The 20,797-nt window shown below is 44.4% G+C and overlaps 2 protein-coding genes across 8 annotated transcripts in view; one reads left to right on the plus strand and one right to left on the minus strand.

The window, feature by feature from the left end:
• The first annotated feature begins 73 nt into the window (after window positions 1-73).
• On the plus strand, window positions 74-3,310 carry UFM1 (ubiquitin fold modifier 1). Of its 2 annotated transcripts, XM_033159084.1 has the most exons (7): window positions 74-182; window positions 283-339; window positions 927-984; window positions 1,083-1,122; window positions 1,404-1,436; window positions 2,609-2,697; window positions 2,811-3,310. In XM_033159084.1, coding segments are annotated over exons 1-6 (258 nt in total). In that variant the 5' UTR covers window positions 74-180; the 3' UTR covers window positions 2,677-2,697; window positions 2,811-3,310. The 2 variants fall into 2 exon arrangements, with proteins under 2 accessions (XP_033014975.1, XP_033014973.1); XM_033159082.1 differs by having other exon boundaries at window positions 2,609-3,310.
• A 1,208-nt stretch (window positions 3,311-4,518) lies between these two features.
• KANSL3 (KAT8 regulatory NSL complex subunit 3) overlaps window positions 4,519-20,797 on the minus strand; it is a 31,520-nt gene continuing 15,241 nt past the window's right edge. For 4 of the 6 annotated variants that reach the window (XM_033159076.1, XM_033159077.1, XM_033159075.1 and 1 more), the window contains exons 15-23: window positions 19,860-19,937; window positions 16,455-16,643; window positions 14,242-14,326; window positions 12,714-12,868; window positions 11,223-11,344; window positions 8,519-8,741; window positions 7,070-7,224; window positions 6,417-6,585; window positions 4,519-5,231 (exon numbers count right to left, since the gene is read on the minus strand). In XM_033159076.1, coding sequence (XP_033014967.1) covers window positions 4,675-5,231; window positions 6,417-6,585; window positions 7,070-7,224; window positions 8,519-8,741; window positions 11,223-11,344; window positions 12,714-12,868; window positions 14,242-14,326; window positions 16,455-16,643; window positions 19,860-19,937 — 1,733 coding nt within the window. In that variant the 3' untranslated portion in view covers window positions 4,519-4,674. The remainder of the gene's footprint in view (window positions 5,232-6,416; window positions 6,586-7,069; window positions 7,225-8,518; window positions 8,742-11,222; window positions 11,345-12,713; window positions 12,869-14,241; window positions 14,327-16,454; window positions 16,644-19,859; window positions 19,938-20,797) is intronic. The other 2 variants (XM_033159080.1, XM_033159079.1) reach the window with 2 other exon arrangements.

Here is a 20,797-nt window from a genome sequence, read left to right on the forward strand (position 1 = left end):
TCCCATGAGCCCCAGCGTCATTCGGTTGCGTACCCAGAATGCAGAAGTTGCTTATTCGCTCCAATGAGGTTCACGTCTCCACTTTCTTATCTCTATGGGAGGTAAAAGAGGGAGGCGTCCGGAAGTGACGTAGGCACGGTTCAGGAAGCAGGAGCGTCAGGAGCTGCCTGAGAGGAGAAGATGTGAGTTCGCTGGTCGCTTCCTTCTTCTTCTTGAGCCGTCTCTGTCTCTGCTGTACCGCCCGCCGCTAACCGCGCTCTGTCTCCCTTTTCCTCCTCGCAGGGCCAAGGTCACCTTTAAGGTCACGCTCACCTCAGACCCGCGGCTGCCTTACAAAGTGTGAGTCCCCCTTCTGTCAGCTACCGCTTTCTTTCCCGTGTGCGCATGCGCCGGCTACTGAGCCACATCATTCTCTAGCGGGCCGAGGGGCGGGGCTTTTCTCTGCGACACGAGAGTTTATTCAGCCTCTGCCGGGAACCGCTAGAGGGCGCTCCAGGACGGCTCAGCTGGCGGAAGTGTGCTCTGGCTGAAAAGGACCCGAGTTTAGGGGTAATCGTATGTTATGCCATACTTGACTTTGCAGACAATCTCAGTATTCTGTGTAACAGTCCTGTAAGATAAGTCAACATTATTCCACATGCCATATTTTGTTTTGTTGCGGCCTGTCTTCTCCAAGCAATTTTGGGGAATTAGGTTTTGAGTGGAACTGGCTTAGCCTGCCCTTTACCTTAAATATAGTGAAAAAGCGGGATATGCAGGAAGAGCAAGTAGCAACCTTTTTTCCTCCCTGCTTTTTAGACCTGTGGCCGACTTAGGGGAATGTATTGTGAAAATCAGCTGCTGACTAGAGATTTGTAGCTGCTAGAATGCTTCTTTCTTATTAGTTGGGGAACTAATTAGGAAATCTTATTTATGGTTTTCTGCAGACTGAGTGTGCCTGAAAGTACACCATTTACTGCTGTCTTGAAGTTTGCTGCAGAAGAAGTAAGTAAGGTTCTCACAACATCCAAATTGCACCTGATATTGCATTTCTTTACATTTTTATATTTTAAAAAAATGTATTATATTTCCTTTTAAACTAGTTCAAAGTGCCTGCAGCAACAAGTGCCATCATAACAAATGGTGAGTGTTTTTTTCCTATAACCTAGGAAACTTTGAGGTAGGCCTGGTGCCAGTGGCCAAGATGCATCTCTTCAGGTGTCAAAAACTAACCCTAGTGCAGGTTCCATCTATTTTAATAGGACTAATGCAGGAGAAATTCCAGTTGATTCTGCCTAGGAAGTTCATGCTTACCAATGTTTGTAGGCTTCTGTGATGCAACAGCAAGCTTCCTTTTGGTTATTGAGAGGAGTTGCTGGTTAATACTTCCATGTGTTGATTGACTTATTTACTTTCCCCCCTAGATGGAATAGGGATAAACCCTGCACAGACAGCTGGTAAGTAGTTATTTGCAGTTAGATTTTTTAAAAACGGAATATTTTTCTATATAAGTTTTTTAATACTGTCATTTTCTCAAAAGGATGTACAGTCATGGGAAATGGAAAGTACACCCTCTTTGAATTCTTTGGTTTTATATATGAGGACATAATAACAACCATCTGTTCCTTAGCAGGTCTTAAAATTAGGTAAATACAACCTCAGATGAACAACAGCACATGACATATTGCACTGTTTAACAGAAATAAAGCCAAAATTGAGAACCCATGTGTGAAAAACTAAGCACACTTTATGATTCAATAGCTTGTAGAACCACCTTTAGCAGTAAGTACTTGAAGTAATTTTTTCCTGTATGACGTATCAATTGCTCAAATCGTCGTGGAGGAATTTGGGCTCACTCTTCTTTATAACATTGCTTCAGTTCATTGAAGTTTGCTGGCATTTGTTTATGCACAGCTCTCTTAAGGTTTCAGTTGGGTTGAGGTCTGGACTTCGACTGGGTCATTGCAACAGCTTGATTATTTTCTTTTTCTGATATAATTGCTGACAATCAATTAAACAAGGGCATTTGATTAGCAGCAACTATCTGCCACTTAGAGCCTCTTAATTCCTCTGGAAGCAGTAAGGGTGTACTTAGTTTTTCACACATGGCTTTTCCATTTTGGCTTTATTTTTGTAAAATAAATCATGACATGGTGCAATATTTACTTAATTTTTAGTAAATAATATTATTAAGTAATTATTATTATTATTATTATTATTATTATTATTATTAAGATTATTATGTCCTCATACGTAAAACCACAGGATTATTATTATGTCCTCATATGTAAAACCACAGGATTCAAAGAGGGTGTACTTCTTTTTCCCATGACTGTATGCTGCAGATCAGCTATGCAAGTGACATTTAAAAAAATCTCAGCCAGACCTCTTAAGCTTTCCTGTAACCAACCTGGTCAGAATCTTTAATTTTGTCATCTATGCAGCAAAGGTGTCTTAACACATTACAGAGAACTGTTCACATGCATCTGCTGTGACCCGTCGGACTAGAACAAGTTGCCTTCATGGCAAGTCATTTACCCAAAGCCTTACCTTGGCTTACAATGGTTTATGCTTACCTTTTTATGTACTCTCGTGTAACTCATTTCTCCCCCCCCCCCTTCCTCATTAGGAAACGTCTTCCTTAAGCATGGCTCAGAATTACGGCTTATTCCCAGAGATCGTGTTGGGAAATGTTAACATGTGTACTTACTAGATAAGGTAAATAGCAGGCAAAAAGGATCCATAAGCATATTCATTTAGGAATTAACCTACTACTGGTATATTATAATGCAAAATACATTGTATTTCCCTGTGAAATCATCGTGTATCAGCTGTCAACTCCTGCCAAGAAAAGAGTGGCCTCAGAGGTTGGACGGACTGCTTAGAATTGAATGACTCACTGAATTTTTACTGAAAGACTCCTATAGAGAATCATCTTACGGAGTGGCTGGATTTTCTTCTGAGGAAACAACTTCTTCTAAATGGAAGCTTATTTCCAGTATATGGATGTCTTTGACTTGATCCAACGGTTCCTTGCAAGTGTGGAAGGACCAGTTTGCATCAAAAGCTACCCCATTCACTAGGATTGAGCAGACACCGTCAATGTGTGGAAATGTGTGCAGTGCTTCTTTCTCCATTGAAGTAAACTGGGAAGTCTACTCCTGGGATCTTCCCATATGCACTCCAAGGAGGTTGGAGCCAGGCACCTGCCATTCACAGCCATAGCAGATTGATGTGATCATGTGTGTAAGACCTAGTAACATTAAATACCTGGTCATAAGGAGCCCAACTGAGTAATATCACTATTAATCAAATAACAAAATGGGAGATGCTCCAGTGTTTTGTTTCAGTTACGGAAACTTATTTGGACTTGTATAAGGAATTCCAGCTCTCATTTTTCATTCCATTAAAAGAAGTAATTTAAAGGTTTGGGTTGCTGTTTGGGGACAGAAATGTTCATAGCGTTTGCATGATTTAATTGTGCCAGCCTTCGTTTGCTTGTTTTCTTCAGAATGGCATTGTCTAGCTTCAAGATGGTTCCTTCTACCCCAGATGCATAATAAATTATACTTTATATGATTAACTTGCCAGGCCTTTGCATATCAACACAGGAACCTTGAACTGGCTCACCAGCATATTGCCTTGTAGAGTCAGAAACCAGGGATACCTCTACTGATGTTATCAGAAATGGGGTTGGGGTTGCAAATCCCTGAGCTCGTTTGCCCACATCCAAGGCTTTGTACATCCCACATCCAAGCCTTTCTACTGCTATTCTCCATCCTCAGGCAAATGAGGCGTCAGTGAACAGACTGGCAAATGATATTTTCCTGCAGTGGGGAGGGTAACTAAATTTGCATAGGCCTGGCTAGTAGTGGAACAAGTGGTACATCCAAAGAGTCCATCCCCTGCAGAAATGGAACATCCACAGGTGGTTTAATGTCACATTTCTAATTGTGGATGATGAATAAAAAGCACCTATTTGTAGTAGAGGCTCTGTGCAGACGTTGTTTTACTGTTGTGGGCCTGTCTTATTCTTTAATGTAGGTCTTTCTTTGACACAACTAGGTAGTTCTGTAGCAAAAAAGGGATTGAGTGCAGAAATCTGTTAAATTCAGATAATGCTTTTTGTACTTGAGCATTTTGGAGGTGGGAATCATCAGCATGGTGTGACAATACTGCTGCTTTTAGGTACCCCACTCAGCCATGCATAATCACTAAAGCCATTCTGTTTGGAGAGTCCTGGCAGCATAGCCTCATGAAGATGCCCCCCCCTCCACTTTAGAACTTACTAGCTTGGGGCAGGAATCAAGAACTGATATTCTTAATACAATTGCTGCCTGTAAGGGATCTCCAGTTAGGCAAAATGTTTCGCTCCCCATACAAGGGAGGTAAAAAACACTTCACTATTTGTAAAATGTTTCAGTAAGCAATGCTCTAAGAAACCTACCAAGAAGCACCCAGCAATCTACATTCAACGCTTGTGAAGATTTCAACATTTCTCCCTTCATAGAAGGCAATGAAGGGAATGATTAAAGAAAGTTATGTACACAAAAAGATACGTTTATTAAAAGTGACAAAGGAACAAAACAGATGAAGGATCCTCTTGTCATGGAGGACAGGAATGAGAGAACAATACCCCTGCTTCCATTGCAAAGGCCAAACAGTTCCATGGGAAACTGGCGGGATGCCTCCTTGCTATGGCTTCTGGCTGAGAGCAGGCCCAGCTGTGGCTATGATGGAAGAGCTGGTCAAGTTATTGCCCAACGTGATAAGTGTGGTGCCAGCTGCAGCAGACATCATGCCTTGTGGAAGTAAGTGTCTGTTTGCAAGACTCTCCCTGGTGTGGATGATGGTACTGCTGTCGTCCATGACAGAAGGCACCCTGCCCAGGGTTTCCACAGTCCCAAGTGCATGGCCTTTGGTCAGATTAACCTTCTCCACCCTCTGTCCTAGGGCTCGGTCACCCTTCATGGCTGTTAGTGTAGAAGTCAGTATCACCGTCTTGGATGTCGTCTGCAAAACAGGTCCCATTTTGGAATGCACAAGGCTGCAGGGTGTGCTAGCTGGGGTGGAGGTGGCGAAGGTCACAGCTCCCATGGGGGCTGAGGAGGAGCTGGAGGAAGCAACGGCAGTTTGGACTGCTGTGGGCTTCACAGAGATGGAAGCAGCCTCTGCCATGACAGATTTTGTGAGTGCGGACAGTTTGGCATCTGACATCACATACAGCGTCTTCATGGGGCTTGTGGTGGTTACTGTGCAGGAAGAGGGACAAGAAAGGAGTCTCAGGTAATTAAACATCTCTACAATCAAGCACCAGGGTGTCGTTTACCAGGCACCTCCTGCAGAGATACAATTTCAGGAGAGATCCATTATCACTCTATCCTGTTGCACTCAATCTCAGACTGGCCACAACCAGTGAAATTCAAATCAGTGAGACAGCCAAGGCCACTATGCTCTCTAGCAACATACAGACACTTGCCTCTGATAATTTTCAGAATACAGTATTCTCAATAACATTCAGGGGAGCCCCCAAATGGTGCAATGGGCTGGGTAAACATGAAAGTGGTAGCATTCTCTCCCATATATTTCCTACCTTTCTAATATTGTGCCTTAGGCAAAGAGTAGATTGGGCAAAGAGTAGATACAGTGGTGCCCCGCTAGACGAATGCCTTGCTAGACGAAAAACTCGCTAGACGAACGGCATTCGAAATGTAAGTGGTGGAAAAAACTGCCAGGAAAGCTGCTGCTGTTTCAGACAATGCAGGCAAGATAAATTTGAGAAGCACTTTAAAATGGGAGGAAACCAGCCCCCTGGCTCCTAAGCAGCCCCATGTGTTGATGCAGACACTTCATGCAGAATTCCTTTATGGTTTATGACAGTGGTTCCCAGATCTGGCCATACTATCCCCTGGAAGGGATTACTGGAGGGTGGGGGGTGCTGGAAGTGTAAATGACTATCAGACTTTGAAAAGTTTGTATCACTGGATCAAGATCATTGAGTTTTAATTGGATTTTGAGTAAATGTGCAGTTGTTGCTGTTTTGAATTCTACTGTGTCATCTTCCTTAGTAGGTCATGCAAACCATTATTCTGCATAATGGTTTTTATAAGGTATAAGGGCACTAGGGATGAGTTTGTGGAACCAAAGGGGCACTGTCTCAAAAAGGTTTTGGAACCACTGTTCCATGCAGTATATGGGCCTTCCTTCTGCCTAGCCTAATGAGAAGCATTCTGTTTTAAATGAATGAAAGAAACTAGACTGAGCACATGAGCAACCTAGCTATTTGGACTGTTTTGTATTCAGTTGAAATGAGCACCAGTGGCTATCTGCCTAAAAAGAGGACGGCTGTTCACAGATGACTACTAAAAGCAGTGACCTGCTACACGATGTACCCCTGCAACTGGATTTCTAGACGTTCAGATGCCACCATTTCTCACCTACAGATAGTGCTGGTGGCGGCGCTGAGGTTGGTTGAGATGTTGGTTCAGCAGGAGGCATCTCTATGCCAGCCTTGGCTTTGCCAAGTTCCCCCTGAGGCAACAACTTGCTGGAAGGAGCGGAGCTGGAAGCTGCACTGGTGAAGTTTCCAACTGTACTATCTGCAATCTGAAAAATGTAAACACAGAAAAAGAAGAGAAATGGAGGGCAACAAAATGGAAAGGAGAGGGCTATTGTGCTCATGTCCTGCTCTTATTCTTCCCAGAAAGATCTCTTGGTCACTTTGAGAACAGGATATTGGAGCAGATGGACCTCCCTTTAGGTTTAACCAAATTCCCAAGTCTCAAAAATTAACAATGGCAAAGAGGAAGAAACGCCATGTCCCCCATAATGATAGAAGGGCTAAGGGGGATTTGCCAGAGGAGGCAAAACCATCCAGGTGGGTCCTGTGGTAAACAAAAGTGACAAAGCTTAGCTTGGAGGCAGCTGCTACTAAGCCCATAAGACAACCAAAGGCTGGCTGGAAAACCCTTAGAGCAAGAGAGAAGAGGAGAAGACAGAGTGCCCACATCAAGGCTTGAAGACAGTTCTGTGACTGTTCCGTCCCTAATGTACCTCACCTGAATGCTAGAGCTCCAGCAGGCAGAATTACCTGGGGTTGAGGTGGGGGTGGTGGGGACCGTAGCAGCAGCTGCTGCTGCTCTTCCAGCTGGGGCTGGATGCTTCCCATGGCTGCCTGGCTGAGGGTCGTGACTCGGCTGGCCTGTCCCCGCAAAGTCACTGTGATGGTGGTTGGAGCTTTTAAGCCTGGTGTAAAGGAGGGGGGAAATCACTGGTGCAAGTTGCCTCAGGAACACACACATACCAGAGTTGGCAGCCACAAAACATAAATTAGGAGTTAGGTTTACGATTGCCCTTCTAGGGGCAGAGACTTTAGAGACTGACATCATCATTGAGGGATAACCAGCCTCATATAACCAAAATGCTTAAGTCTAATAAATGCATGGATAGGTTAATGCCATAGAGTAAGATGTCTGGCCACACTTAGCTAGGTCACACCCCATCACCTTGGGAGGAAGAAAGTAAAATCTATTGTTTCCTTCCGTCTCCCATGTGTAGAGGTCTGAGCTCCAAGCTCAGATCACATGGCTTTTCTACAAACCATCATTGTGTTCCTGTACCAAATAAATCAGGAACTTTCACCACTTTGGAACTAACTTAAGTTCTGCTACCTGTGTTTTCTGAATACTGTATGGAAAACACACGAATCTGACCTTTGAAAGTTTGTAAGTAAACTATTTCTAACTTGCCAAACATGGTCTTTTTCTATACTAGAGGAAGTGGGGAACTTGGGCACATTTTAAAGGTATAATGCCCTATATTTACTTTGCTGCATGTTTCATGATTTTGCAGGGGTTATCTCACCAAAGAGTACTTGCCCCAAACCTGTATCTTGGGGCATCCAGGGAATTCTCCTTTTTTATACCTATTTTTTCCTTGCCAATCAACAGTTATGAGGCTAGTGAAGGGCAAAGCCTCAGGTGGGTTTTTTGTCGTTTTTGTTTTGTAGGCTCAGTGCTGGAAAATCACAATTGTATCTCACCCTTTCTTCAAGGAGCTCAGGGTGGTGCAACTAGGATTAGGCCACTTAATCTTAAACCTGTGTTAGCAAGCCCAACTTACCCCAAACTACCCAGTGAGCTTCCAAGCTGAGTGGATATTTTAACTTGGGTCTCTGCAGTCAAACACTCCACGATGGCTCTGTTCATCAGGGTCTGCAGAAGCATGAAAGCCTGCACCAACCTCATCAGCTAATAACTGCAACACTTGCAGTTGCTGTTGACCCTATTTATACATTTATTGTTTTTGCTACTGAATTCTGATTCACACCAATGCAAGTTTCTGAATGAAGGAATACTATATCATTCTGGCTCCATGCCTGTTGTAGCTGGTGTTTTGGCCCCAATCAACTCGCTCCCTCATCAGTATTGCCACAATGACCTCGGCATACCCTGGTGAAGCCATAATCCAAGGAAAAATGACACTAGTCACCACAGAACATAATTATTCCCTGTTCTGCCATTACAGCTGGACTCTTTACCTGTCCCCTGACCAGAGATGTGAGCCAAGCCAGGAAGGCTGCTTGCAAGTTTTGCCAGCCCCCCATTGGTAAGCAGCTGGTGAATAGTGGTGGGCTTCCCACTTGCCGAGCCTCCAAGAGATGCCAAGGTTGTGGCAACTGGGATGGTGCGGACGATGGTGCCTGTACTTGTGGTGATGGTGCTCAGGTTCTGGAGTGGGGCTGAGGTCTTCAGCGCTGAGGTCTGCAAGGTGGAAAAAGAGGAACAGGTTACAAGAATGAAACATTGCTGGGCAGGAGGCCTCTCCCCTTTTCCCTACTTCATGCTAAGACATCTAAGGGGTTAATCACATTTTCTCAAACTTGGGTCCCCAGCTGTTGTTGGACTACAACTCCCACCTTTCCTGACCACTGGTCCTGCTAGCGAGGTATGGTAAGGTAAAGGTAAAGGTAAAAGACCCCGGGACGGTTAAGTCCAGTCAAATCCGACTATGAGGTGCGGTGCTCATCTCCACTTTCAGGCTGAGGGAGCTGGCGTTTGTACACAGCTTTTCTGGGTCATATGGCCAGCATGACTACACTTGTTCTGGTGCACGGAACACTGTGACAAGTGCCAGAGTGCATGAAAACACCGTTTACCTCCCCATCACAGTGGTACCTATTTATCTACTCATGCTGGTATGCTTTAAAACTGCTAGATTGGCAGGAGCCGGGACAAAGCAACAGGAGCTCACTCCGTCGCGGGGATTCAAACCACCGACCTTATGATTGGGTCTGGTGGTTTAGACCACAGCGCCACCCACATCCATAGCTAGGTATGATGGGAGTTGTAGCCCAACATTAGCCGGGGATTCATGTTTGAGACCTTTGGCCCACTGGCTGAGATCCAGCCACCCCCTCTCAGCAGCTTTGCTGTCCCCAAGTGCTGCTTTCCCGCTAGGATGGGATGATAACGCCTCCTATTTGCCTGAATAGTAGAGAGGGCTGTACATGTGTGTACAGAGAAACCACTGGCTTTTGTGTGGCTGGAATGTAGCTTACTGTGCAAACGTAATAGTCCCATCATCGGTTCTTCCCACTTTCACCCCTAGTCCTAACCACCACTGACAGGCAGCCTGCAGGAGATAACTCATAATGGAATGCAGGCCTTGGGATGAAAAAGATCTCCACACCCAAGTTTAATAAACTAAGGTCCACCTAATCTTGTCATACTAGCTGCTCAGGCCCTTGCATCACATCCAAAAACTGCAGTCCAACAGTGCCACGCATGGACATCCTGTAAAAGGCACAACGAGAGTCACTGCACAAAATGAGAAAAAAACACAACCTCCTGAATTCACCGCCCCATAAGCAAATACATAATTGCTTCCTTATTCCCTAACCTCACCACATCTACTTCACATAAATCTTTCCAAGTTGCCCAATAACTACATGGCCAAAATCCAAATGTTCTTTTTTAGCAAAGTTCTTGGCTAATAGTTCCAAGTTCCTGCTGGTATTATTATTATTATTATTATTATTATTATTATTATTATTATTATTATTATTATTAAAGTCATTTTCATCTTTAAACTGTTTAACATGGTTGCAACTTTGTTTACATCAGATAATACCATGCACAAATTACATAAAATTTAAAATCAAAATAAAATAAACAGATAAACATTTTTGACTATATTAACAAAGTCATGTCAAAGTATATATACCAAAATCATTAGCTATTGCAGATATGAATCTATGTATAATGATGTGTATTGCTTAGATTGGTGACCATGAGTAAAATGTATTTTGTATCAATAACAATTAGACTTTATTTATTGGAAGGGGGAGCAGGGGAAGTTTAAAAAATAAAAATCTGTACTTCATGCACACCTGTAAACTATGGGTACAGTTCTACCATATGACTCATTATTTGTGTAATTAAGAAAGTGACATCAGTCTGCACTATTATTTTTTCATATGTCATTGTCTCGTGGCTTCAATTTTAACCTGGGAATTTGTTTAAAAGGACCTTAATTGGTAGCCTAATAGCCATGATATTTGAACATTTTCCAACTGAAATTGAATCTCATTAATGGTAAGCTGTCGTCCATCTTTGTAAGAATCTTCCAAATAAAACAATTATTTTTGCTTTCACAGGTGGAACTGTAATGGAATAATAGGTGAGAGGCCTGGGTCCAGAACCTTTGCCCAATTTGTCCAAATCTTGAAAGTTGTAGGTGTGAATGGATTTGTAAACCAGTGTAAAGAGATTACTTTTTTAGGACACCATCTATTTCCAAGTTATCTAATGTGCTTCATTGAGTTCCCTTATTGCCAGACATTAGGGCTGTCGTGTTGCTGAGTTGACATGCATTGCAATAGCTATCTGTATTTGGGAGTCCCCATCCTCCAACAGCTGGGTGAAGGCACAGCAAATATTTTTTTAATGCGTGGACCTGCTCTTTATTTCAGTGTAGGAGGCTGCTGCTGCTGCAACCAACTTCAATGTGACTTGCACAAAACAGAAAAGTACTGGCTTCTCTTCCTCTCCACACCTCACCCCACATAAGGGTCCACTGTCAGTTGCCACCTCTGCTTTCCACTATGTGCTTTGCATATTTCTGTTGCACAGCCCTTTGGAAACATTGGTTGGGAAGTGTTTTATAAATCCGTACGCAAGACAAAGCTCTGTTTCCCACCAATTATTGACCAGGGACCCCACAGGTTGCTCACATGGACCTACCTGAGTCAAAGGCCCAGCAGCAGCAGCAGCAGCAACACTTGTTGGGAGAGCGGCTGGCTTTGTGCCAATGTCCTGCAGGCTGAAGCTCAAGCCTTGCAGGAGGCTGCTGGCAGAAGCTGCCCCTGGAGATAAACCAGAGAAAAGCAAGAGGGTTATTCATTCTGTGCTTCAAGAAACAAATTTGCTGTATGAACCAACAATCTGATCCTGCCAGGCAACTCAAGAACAGCTTTGGAGCTAACAACCCAGGGTAGCCAGCCAGATGCACACTTCTCTCCCCATTCAACTGATAGGCCTGGACTGCACACCTGAAGCCACCCCAAGCCCCTGTGAAATGCAAGTGGAGGCTTCCTACTCATGTCACCCAGCAGCTCTTCGCCAGAGAGGCGAGGCTTATGGAAGGAGAATAAAAAAAGCATTGAGCAGGTGAAGGCTGGAATGTGAAGGTTGTGTTCGCAAAAGAACCATGAGAGAAGGACGGAACAACGTTCACAAAGGAGCTACTGCTATAACTGCTGAGAAGAAGAGAAGAGTTTGGATTTGATATCTCACTTTATCACTACTCGAAAGAGTCTCAAAGCGGCTCACATTCTCCTTTCCCTTCCTCCCTCACAACAAACACTCTGTGAGGTGAGTGGGGCTCAGAGACTTCAAAGAAGTGTGACTAGCCCAAGGTCACTCAGCAGCTGCATGTGGAGAATCAGGGATGCAAGCCTGGTTCACCAGATTACGAGTCTACCACTCTTAACCACTACACCACACTGGCTTTGAGGACAAAGTAAGGAGAGAAAGATAAGGAAGTTGGTATGCCTTGTGATTAAAGCATTAGAAATGAGAAGAAACTATTGTCATATATGGACACAGCTGCCCCTTTGCTTGTAAGAGCATAAACGCTAGTGTTTTTTTCATATCTGAGGTGTCACCCTTCAACTACTTGCCAACTGAGGTTGTGTCTCACTGGCTTTACAATGCCGAAAAATATGTCCTGTTGGACTGATAACTGGTGTCTGGATTTTATTGGCCATTGCAGGCTGAACCCACAGGGTACTGGGTTTGAATCGATATTTCTCCAACAGCCTGGCGTCAACACCATTGTCTTTTTGGAGAGGTGCCAGGTGGAAAAGGCTTTTAAAAAAGCACTGTGAAGTTTTTAGTATTAGCTCACCTTTATTTATTCCATTATTGATCATGTCTTACCTGCTATCGTGGTTTTGATTTTCAATTGATGGCTTACCGTACATTGTTGGTTTAATTGTTTGCTTTTAAACCTTTCATCGTTAGCCACCCTGGAAGCACCGTTTGCTGAAGGCCTTCAGGGTGGCAAATTTAATAATAATATTCAAAAACTGAGGTCTTCTCAATCTACCTTGATGCCAGAGTGCACAAGGACTAAAGGCATTCTCAGATGCAGGTCAGAGGCAACAGCTACTTTCTGAGGCCTGGTGGGGGTAATCTTGCTTTTGCACAGAAAGAGAGAGAGTCAGAAGTTACCTTGGACAGCGTTGCTCGGATGGGCCTGCATACAATGTGTGCCACTTGCCACCAGCCTGTTCTGCAGAGCATGGAAAGCACTCGGGGCTGTGCTGCTAGGGATTGTGGCCAAGGGGGTGGGACTGATAGAGGGGCTGTCTGTAGCAGAACTTGGCCTGGGTGGGGGAGGAAAAAAGAAAAGGCAGTTAAATAATCAAGCACACACACACACACACACACACACTGCACACAGATCTTGGCATGGGGTAACTGGAATTGCTCAGCCACAAATGAGATTTGCTTTTCCTCCAAAGGCATTGTTTGGCTCCCCTGCATGCGGCACCTGGAGCCACTTGCTCTGTAGGTGCCTTTCCTGGGGTGTGTCTGCGCCAGTGCTTGCAGCACACGGCAGCTTGGCTTGCATAGTCTCTTCTGTGCCATGCTGACTGTAGGCCACTTCACATTTACATGCACTTTAAGAATGAAGTGAATAAACTTTAAGAAGTTTTTCTCCCTCTCGTATAACACTAGCGCTAGCGGGCATGCAATGAAGCTTAACAGTGGAAGATTCAGGACAGATAAAATAAGTTCTTTTTCACACAGTGCATAGTTATCGACTATGGAACTCCCTCCCACAGGAGGCAATGATGGCCACCAACCTAGATGGCATTAAAAGAGGATTAGACAAATTCATGGAGGAGGAGAGGGCTATCCATGGCTACTAGCCACAATGGCTATGTTCTGTCTCCACTGTCAGAAGCAGGAGTGCTTCCAAATAATACCAGTTTCTGGGAACCACAGGAGGGGAGAAGGCTCTTGTGCTTGGATCCTGCTTGCGGGTTTCCCTTTGGGACATCTGGTTGGCCAATGTGAGAACAGGATGCTGGACTAGCTGGGCCACTGGTCTGATCCAGCGGGCTCTTCTTACGTATTTGGGTAGTCCTGCTGGACCGCACCAATGACTGGCCTTGTCCAATTTGCTCCATTTCCCATATTAGCCAGCCAGGTGCATATGAGAAGCCCATTATAAGGGCATTAAGGGGCTCTTCCTGCTTCTTCTTCACAGCACATAGTGTTTAGACCCTGGAGGGAACAGATAAGGCATCATGAGGCCCAGGATGGTATTGGTAGGCCCATCCTCCATAGATGTGTAAAATCTCCTAAGGGTGGGATAGATTATTGTACTCATTTATTAAATTTCTATACCACCCTTCATCCGAAGATGACAGGGTGGTTTACAATATAAAAACACAAAAATACATACCATATTACAACACCCCCGCTGAGCAACTGATCATCATTATTACACACACCGTTTTGCAAGGAAGGCAAGATTGATTTTTAAAATGAATGAATGAATGAATGAATGCACCGTGCATCAATGAATTCCATAAATGAAGCATTTCTCAGAGTTGGATGTGTGAACCTATTTCCACGGGGAAAACACTGGTGGTTTGAGATTAGCAAGGCAACTCTTTGTGACAACTCATTCACAAATGCAGCCTACCCCAATTGGTCCTAAATACATCAAAGGCCAGCAGATACTCACTTGGAGGTGACAAGCAATCCGGGCGCCTCCTTTACAGCCAAGGTGGATGGTCCCAAGGTTGCAGCAATAGCCTTCCCTGCAGCTACTGCAAAAGGGAAAAAAAGGAGTAAGAGTTGTCAGGTTCTGTTGCAGTATGTCTGAAGGACTGAAAAAGACCAAGCATCAACCTCCAATAACCCATAGCCTGACACTGCCATGAAAGATGCAAGAAACACCACATCACTATGTGACTTACTCAGCACGTACAGCAGAGTAACAATTGAACTGGATTCTAGGCTCCAAACAGCCTCACTGCCTCCAAAGCACCAGGCCTTCAAGTCTCCTCCTGCCTGCTGATTTAATTTATACTTATTTCCCCTGTTCTGTTATGCCAAATCACCCTTCTTTCTTTGCTACCTCTTAGCACTGTCCAATCATTCATAGCAGGGCTTGTCTTAAAGCATCTCTCATATAAAATACACAGGAACAGAAGCAAGTTAAAATCACGCGTTTATTGCAGTGTTTTGGATACAAATGAAAATCTGTCTTGCACATTCCACCTGTCCACGTATGGTAAGAGGGAATTCTTGTTTGGTTCAAGTTTACTTCTGCATTTCATTATTGTCTGTGAAAAGAAATAAAGTTTGGATAATTAAAATTTTTAAAAGGGACAGAGACTTTCAAAGCTGATAAATTTATGTCCCAGTGATTAATCAGGGATTAGTTAATTTGTACAGTAAAAATAAATAAATCTACTGTTGAATTAACTAAAGGGAAGATTTACAAAAGTATAACATTTTACAGCTTTGGAAGTCTCCATATCCAGATGTGCTCAAACTGATCTGGTCAGTCCTGTCCTATGTGAAGCCTTCTTCGTAGAAGGGTTGGCTCGATAGCCCACTCTTGCTTCCATTTTAAAAGCCTTAGCTGATTTAGCCCCAAGCAATGTTTCAAGTGTGGCTATCCAATCTCCTGGTTCACACTGAGCTTTGGCACCCATGCAAATCACTAGACCACTCTAGAAGGAGTTCCCGTTTAGCAATGTGATGCTGCTGTTACAGTCATTCCCATTCAGGGTCCTTCCCTTATATGTGAGGGCAGCGAACCAAGATGTGCAACAGAGTGTGCACTCCTTCAGGGAGCTGTGGCCACTCCCAGCCCCTTACCAGCATACTTGTATAAGCCACGCACACATCCACACAGTTGCTGCATCCAAACATGCTACAGGTTAGGAAATCATTTGCAATCAACTACATATTTCAGGCCATGAGAATGTTACAAAACAACAATCACATCTGGAAGCTGGCTATGCCAAGAAATTTGAAAGCATAAAGGATCTTCCAATGGAAGTCGGCATCAGTCCTAGAAAGAGCTTTTCCTATGGGGGATCTTGAGCTCCCAGGTGGAAGACTTTGTGGAAAACGCTTCAACCTGTTAGTTTTGGAAAAGCTAATTATATTGGTTCAGAAACCAAATGCCATGGACATCAGAAATAAGAATATTTTTAAAAATTGCACAGACCACTGGCCAGACCTTTAAAAAAATCAACATTCCCTAGACATATTCCACAAAGCTGTTTTCTGCCTCCCATCAACCAGAACCACATTTTCTGGGGAACAGCTGTAAAACTTAGAAGCCGTGGCCCCCTGGTTACCATGCACTATGGCGAGGGTAAGAGGCAGCCTTGTAAACACCTTCCAGTGTTAGCTGAGGGCTTTCTTGGAGCTGCTGTTTGTGCCTTTCTTGCTCTCACTTCGCAGTGCAATCTGCAGAAATCTATACAAGGGGCCTCAGTTTTGTGATGGCCATGTCTTTCACAGCAATGCTTTATTAGTTTAGCTCACAGAGCAACTCTTAACATAACTAGATCCCAACAAATTCTCCAACTCTAGCTTCAAAACACACCTGCATCCAAGAAACGTTAGAAAACAGTGCAGTTCCTCTTTTGTTTATACTGCTACTGCAACTCAGAGCTGCTCATGAAAAATATTAGCTAATTATTCCCTGGAACTAATACAATGGCCCAAACCTTGCATGTCAGATGCTTTAATGTTTTAGGCACTTGCTCTGCACTGTCCCATACAATAGACCAAACCATTAATCCACCAGCCTAGTCTAGCACTCTCCCAACCAAAACGCCACTTAAGATGATTTACACACATCTTCTGTGACCTTTAGACCCTCCCTACTCACCTCTGAGCACCTGTAAGTGAGCTATAGTTACCAGGACTCACTTTCTGGCGGTGCCTCTAAGGGTGCTCCATTCCCTGTGTCAGCAGCTTCTCCATGGGAGACGATGGTCACCTTGATTTTGGCTCGCTTGGAAGATTTGCTGCAGTGAGTTGGACTGGGGGCCTGGTGCCTCTTCAGCTGCATTCGCACATCTTCTTTCTCCCTGGCCTCTGACTGCTGCTCTGAAGAGACTGAAACCAAGGAATACAAGACAGCTTGCTTGAAACTTAGTGTACAGGGGAAACCTCACAACACAAACCTGTGCATGTGCCTAGACACATCCCTGCAGTTTCCTCCATGCTACCCTGTGCAAAGTGTCATTTTGCCTTTTGGGCAACAAGAGCCCTTCTTCTTTTTCTTTGAAGCTGTCACCTCACCTGCCAATCATCAGCATTAAATAGAAATTAATCAGGGGTGCCATTCAAGCTGCAGACCAGGAGAAGGGAAGGAGGACTTGTAGGATATGGATGGAGGGGCCAACAGGTAAAGGAAGAAGAGATCAGCTATTGGAGAGGCACTGTGAGCTGCACTCATGAAATAGATGGACTTCATTTCAAAACACACAAGCTCTTTCCTAATGGATGTACCAGATTCCACAGCAGGGCTGCAATCCTAAGCAAACTTACTTGGAACTAACTCATTCTGAAATAACCAAAACTTCAGCCTAACAATTTTTAAAAAACTTGTTATTAATCTTATAGCTTTCAGCATGATTTATGTGTAAGTAAACATGGTTTACTTGTCAGATTCCCTCTGCTAATGCCTTCAACACACAACTCATGCTAGCTAGGTACTTTCCCCTTCTTACTGCAACACTCAGGCTTAGAGATAAAAGAGTGATGTGTTTCAAGTCCCTAAAACCTCACCCCTTTAGCAAAATTCAGAGCTCTCTTCCTGGGTCAGACCAAACAGCAAACTGGACAGATGGCTTCATTACTGGATCTTTCTGGGAACCAAATGAGGTATTCACAAGAACCAACAATGCTGAACACCTTCTTCTCTGAACCTTTTACAAACAGGGATTTTTTTCAAGCTTAAAGCCTACTCGCCCTCAACATGTTATCATTCCACAATGTGCAGATGATAGGAGAAGCCACAGCATTGAATAAGCGATGTTTTTGCTCTCTAGTGTTTTGCATTGATAGCTAATGGTACCAAGAACAGCTGAGAGTAAAGCTCAGTATTTGTTTGTCCTGCATGAGGAAACAACCCATGAACTTGATTCATGCCAAGCAGCCACTTTCACCAGGGCCATCAGCATGGAGTCAGTTTTCTGTTTACTAAGACAAAGAGTTAACACATTGCTTTGAAACCTGGTGCATGCCCTGCTCCGAAGTCACTTGAGACACTTTGCTGAGAATGTGGAGAATCACATTAGACAAAGCTGCCAAAGTGTGTGTGTGTGTGTGTGTGTGTGTGTGTGTGCGCGCGCTCACAGTCCAAAGCAACCAGGTACTCCACACACGACTCCAGAGGTGACTAAGCTACAGCTCTTCAGGTGCTGATGGACTCCAACCCCAAACATCAGTGATGCTGGCTGGGGCAGATGGGAGTAGGAGTCCAAACACATCTAGAGGTTAGCCACCCCTGCTCTCCTCTATTCACCAGCAGCTCAGAGCCACCAAATTTAATGCAGCAGAAAGTGAATGTTGAGCCTGTCCCCGGGCGGAGGCACCCCAAGAATTCTATGGGGACTCTGTTGGCTTTGCTGCTGCTCTGAGGTAAATGAGGATATCATTTTGAGACTAAACTTCTGTGCAGGCTGGGAAGGAAACTGACAGCCTGCAATTGTTAAGGTAGTCCAGCAAGTTCCAATTAACTGGCACTGTTTCTATGTATCCAGACTGCTGAAGAAAGCCAAGTCAAAACATAGCCACTGAATGTATACATATATACATATCTTGTTTCTTTAATGAATAAACTGGCACCAAGCAGTGTGTTTTACAAAATTAGTGAGATCTGGCTACTTAGCTAATGTTATTTTCATAGTGTATGTGTTAATAAATGTACTTTTCACATACAATTCAACTCTGACATTGGTTTGGATTTCATTACTGTTGCTTTTGTTTAATAGTGTTGTATGCACTTGTACTACCGTAGGTGGGAATCAGGCCTCCTGCCATGACAGGGACTCTGCTGTGTTCCCCCATCATTGAAAATCCACTGTGGAACTCAGTTCATACAATCAGATTCCAGGAATGGGACATCAAAGCCACCAAAGCAATCTGGGGTAGGGAGCAAGCAGCCTCCTCCCTTAAATATCAGTCCAGATCAACCAGACAGTAAAGGGGCAGTAAACCTCAGGTAGGCCATGTCCCAAGCGTGGCTCTCCAAGCCTCTCCACGTGGCCTTTGGAATTCTCCCTAGGTTACACCCCAAACTGGTCCTGCTTCACACCCCCAAGTGTTTTTGCCTGGCAGGAATATGCCTTTGTACGCTATAATAATGCCTCGTTTGTCTAGATCAGTGTTTCCCAACCTTGTGCCTCCAGATGTTTTGAGACTACAATTCCCATCAACCCTGACCAATGGTCTTGCTAGCTAGGGATGATGGGAGTTGTAGTCCAAAAACATCTGGAGGCACAAGGTTGGGAAACACTGGTCTAGATGGATCAAAGAAGGAGAAGGATGTGAGAATCTGTGTAGAAGCTAGGCTACCAAAAAAAGGTAAATTTTACATTCATTGCTCCACCCGCTTTTGCATCTGGCCCTGCCTACCAGTAGAATGTGGCCCTTGGAAGGCTGCCCAGAAGGAATCAGCCCCACCTCCAAAAACCACCTTTATTAGCATAAGGCCCCACCAGAAATGAATTGCCATGCAATTATCAGGCCACACTCCATCACGATGTAGGAAAGGAAAAATTCCTAGCGGATTGTAACCCATGATGGGTCACAATCTGTCTACCAGATCTGTCCCACTTTGACATCTTTAATTTCCAGAGTCCAAAACCCCCCAGGACCAGGTGGCAGGCAGCTTGCTGCCTCTTGAAGAACAGCTGGTAAAGCTAGCCTCACTGCAACACCCCAAACTGCCCCAGCCAACTGTTCATCTCCCTCTTGTGGTAGCAGTTTGCAACTTCCAGGAGCACCATGGAAAAAGCAGGGCTGGAACAGCTGGGCCGGTCTGGGCAGAAAATAGTTTTATTTAGGCTCACTGCAAAAACTGCCTCCAGCTGTGATGAAATTTTCAAAGCTAAGTAAAAAAGTGGGGTGGGAGGGTAGGAAGAGAAGGTGCTTCATACTCTAAGCTGTCCTTTTTAGCTACTTCAGCTGCTGCTAAAGCAACAGGAGGAGTGGGAGAAGGCAGAATAGGCCCCCAAACTGCCAAAGCAGCGCAAGGAGGGAGAGAAAAGGAGGGTGATGGAAGAAGAGAGAGGCAGCAGAGGCAGAAAGTGAGGAGATACTCACCAAAGAGGCATGAAGAGGTGCCAGGAGGAAGAGATTTCCTCACCAGCATGTTTTGTTTCAGAAAGGCAGCAAACTGAGCTGAAATGAATCAGAGAAAATTACAGTCCTGCAGCTCATTTTTTTTGAGGGGGGGCATCCCTCTGACCCACCATGAGAAAAGAAACTCTGTGGCTGGCTGGCAAGTAGATCCAAGAGGCATCTCTAACTGGCATGGCTGTAGCCCAGCCTCCCCCAACCCTTCAAAGCAGTGCTAGCCAGGGCTGATGGGACAGTCAACAGTTCAAAAACATCTGAAGGGCACCAGTTTGGTCCAGAATCCTATAGCATATTGCCTGTCACTGGGGCTTTGAGATCACCCACTCCACCCTGACCAGCAGAACCGGGCAGCAACTTCTGTCAGACACAGCAAAAGCAGGTTTCTGAGTTGTTCTCTCTCTCCCTCGCTGACTGCACTTTCAGCTATTGCATGAGCAGGGTCACTTACTAATACAAATCACACAAAGTCATTTCAGACATATTTAATTATAACTGAAAAACACTTGGCACAAACAACACGCAACACATTAGGAAGCAAAATGTGACTGCTGATTGTCATTGTTTGGGGCTCAACACAGCAGCACTCCAAGTGCCCACTCTTGAATGGAGGTATGTGGCATAAAGCCTGCTAGCACTGGCCAGCTGCCACAGTAAATGTACGGCTACCTTGAGAGTTTGAATTCTAACAAAGCAAAGGTGTGACCATGCTGCCACACATGCACTTATATTGATCTGCTGCTAGGATGTGCCTAAATGTGTAGTTTAGGACAATCAAAGCATAACGCTTTATTTGGAGGGTGTTGGCACTTAACTGCTGCTTTTCTGAAGGAGTGATGTCTTCATATACAATTCAGTCTAGGTTTCACAATGAGACCTAGAATTTGTGTTTGCTGACAGCCACA

The sequence above is a fragment of the Lacerta agilis genome, chromosome 8, assembly GCF_009819535.1.
Source record: "Lacerta agilis isolate rLacAgi1 chromosome 8, rLacAgi1.pri, whole genome shotgun sequence".
Lineage (NCBI taxonomy): Eukaryota > Metazoa > Chordata > Lepidosauria > Squamata > Lacertidae > Lacerta > Lacerta agilis.

What these genes read in the sequence shown, in the direction of transcription:
- UFM1 (XM_033159082.1), top strand. An exon ending in TGAAGTTTGCTGCAGAAGAA is followed by an intron (nt 985 to 1,082) that starts GTAAGTAAGGTT and finishes CTTTTAAACTAG; the next exon opens with TTCAAAGTGCCTGCAGCAAC. An exon ending in AAGTGCCATCATAACAAATG is followed by an intron (nt 1,123 to 1,403) that starts GTGAGTGTTTTT and finishes TTTCCCCCCTAG; the next exon opens with ATGGAATAGGGATAAACCCT.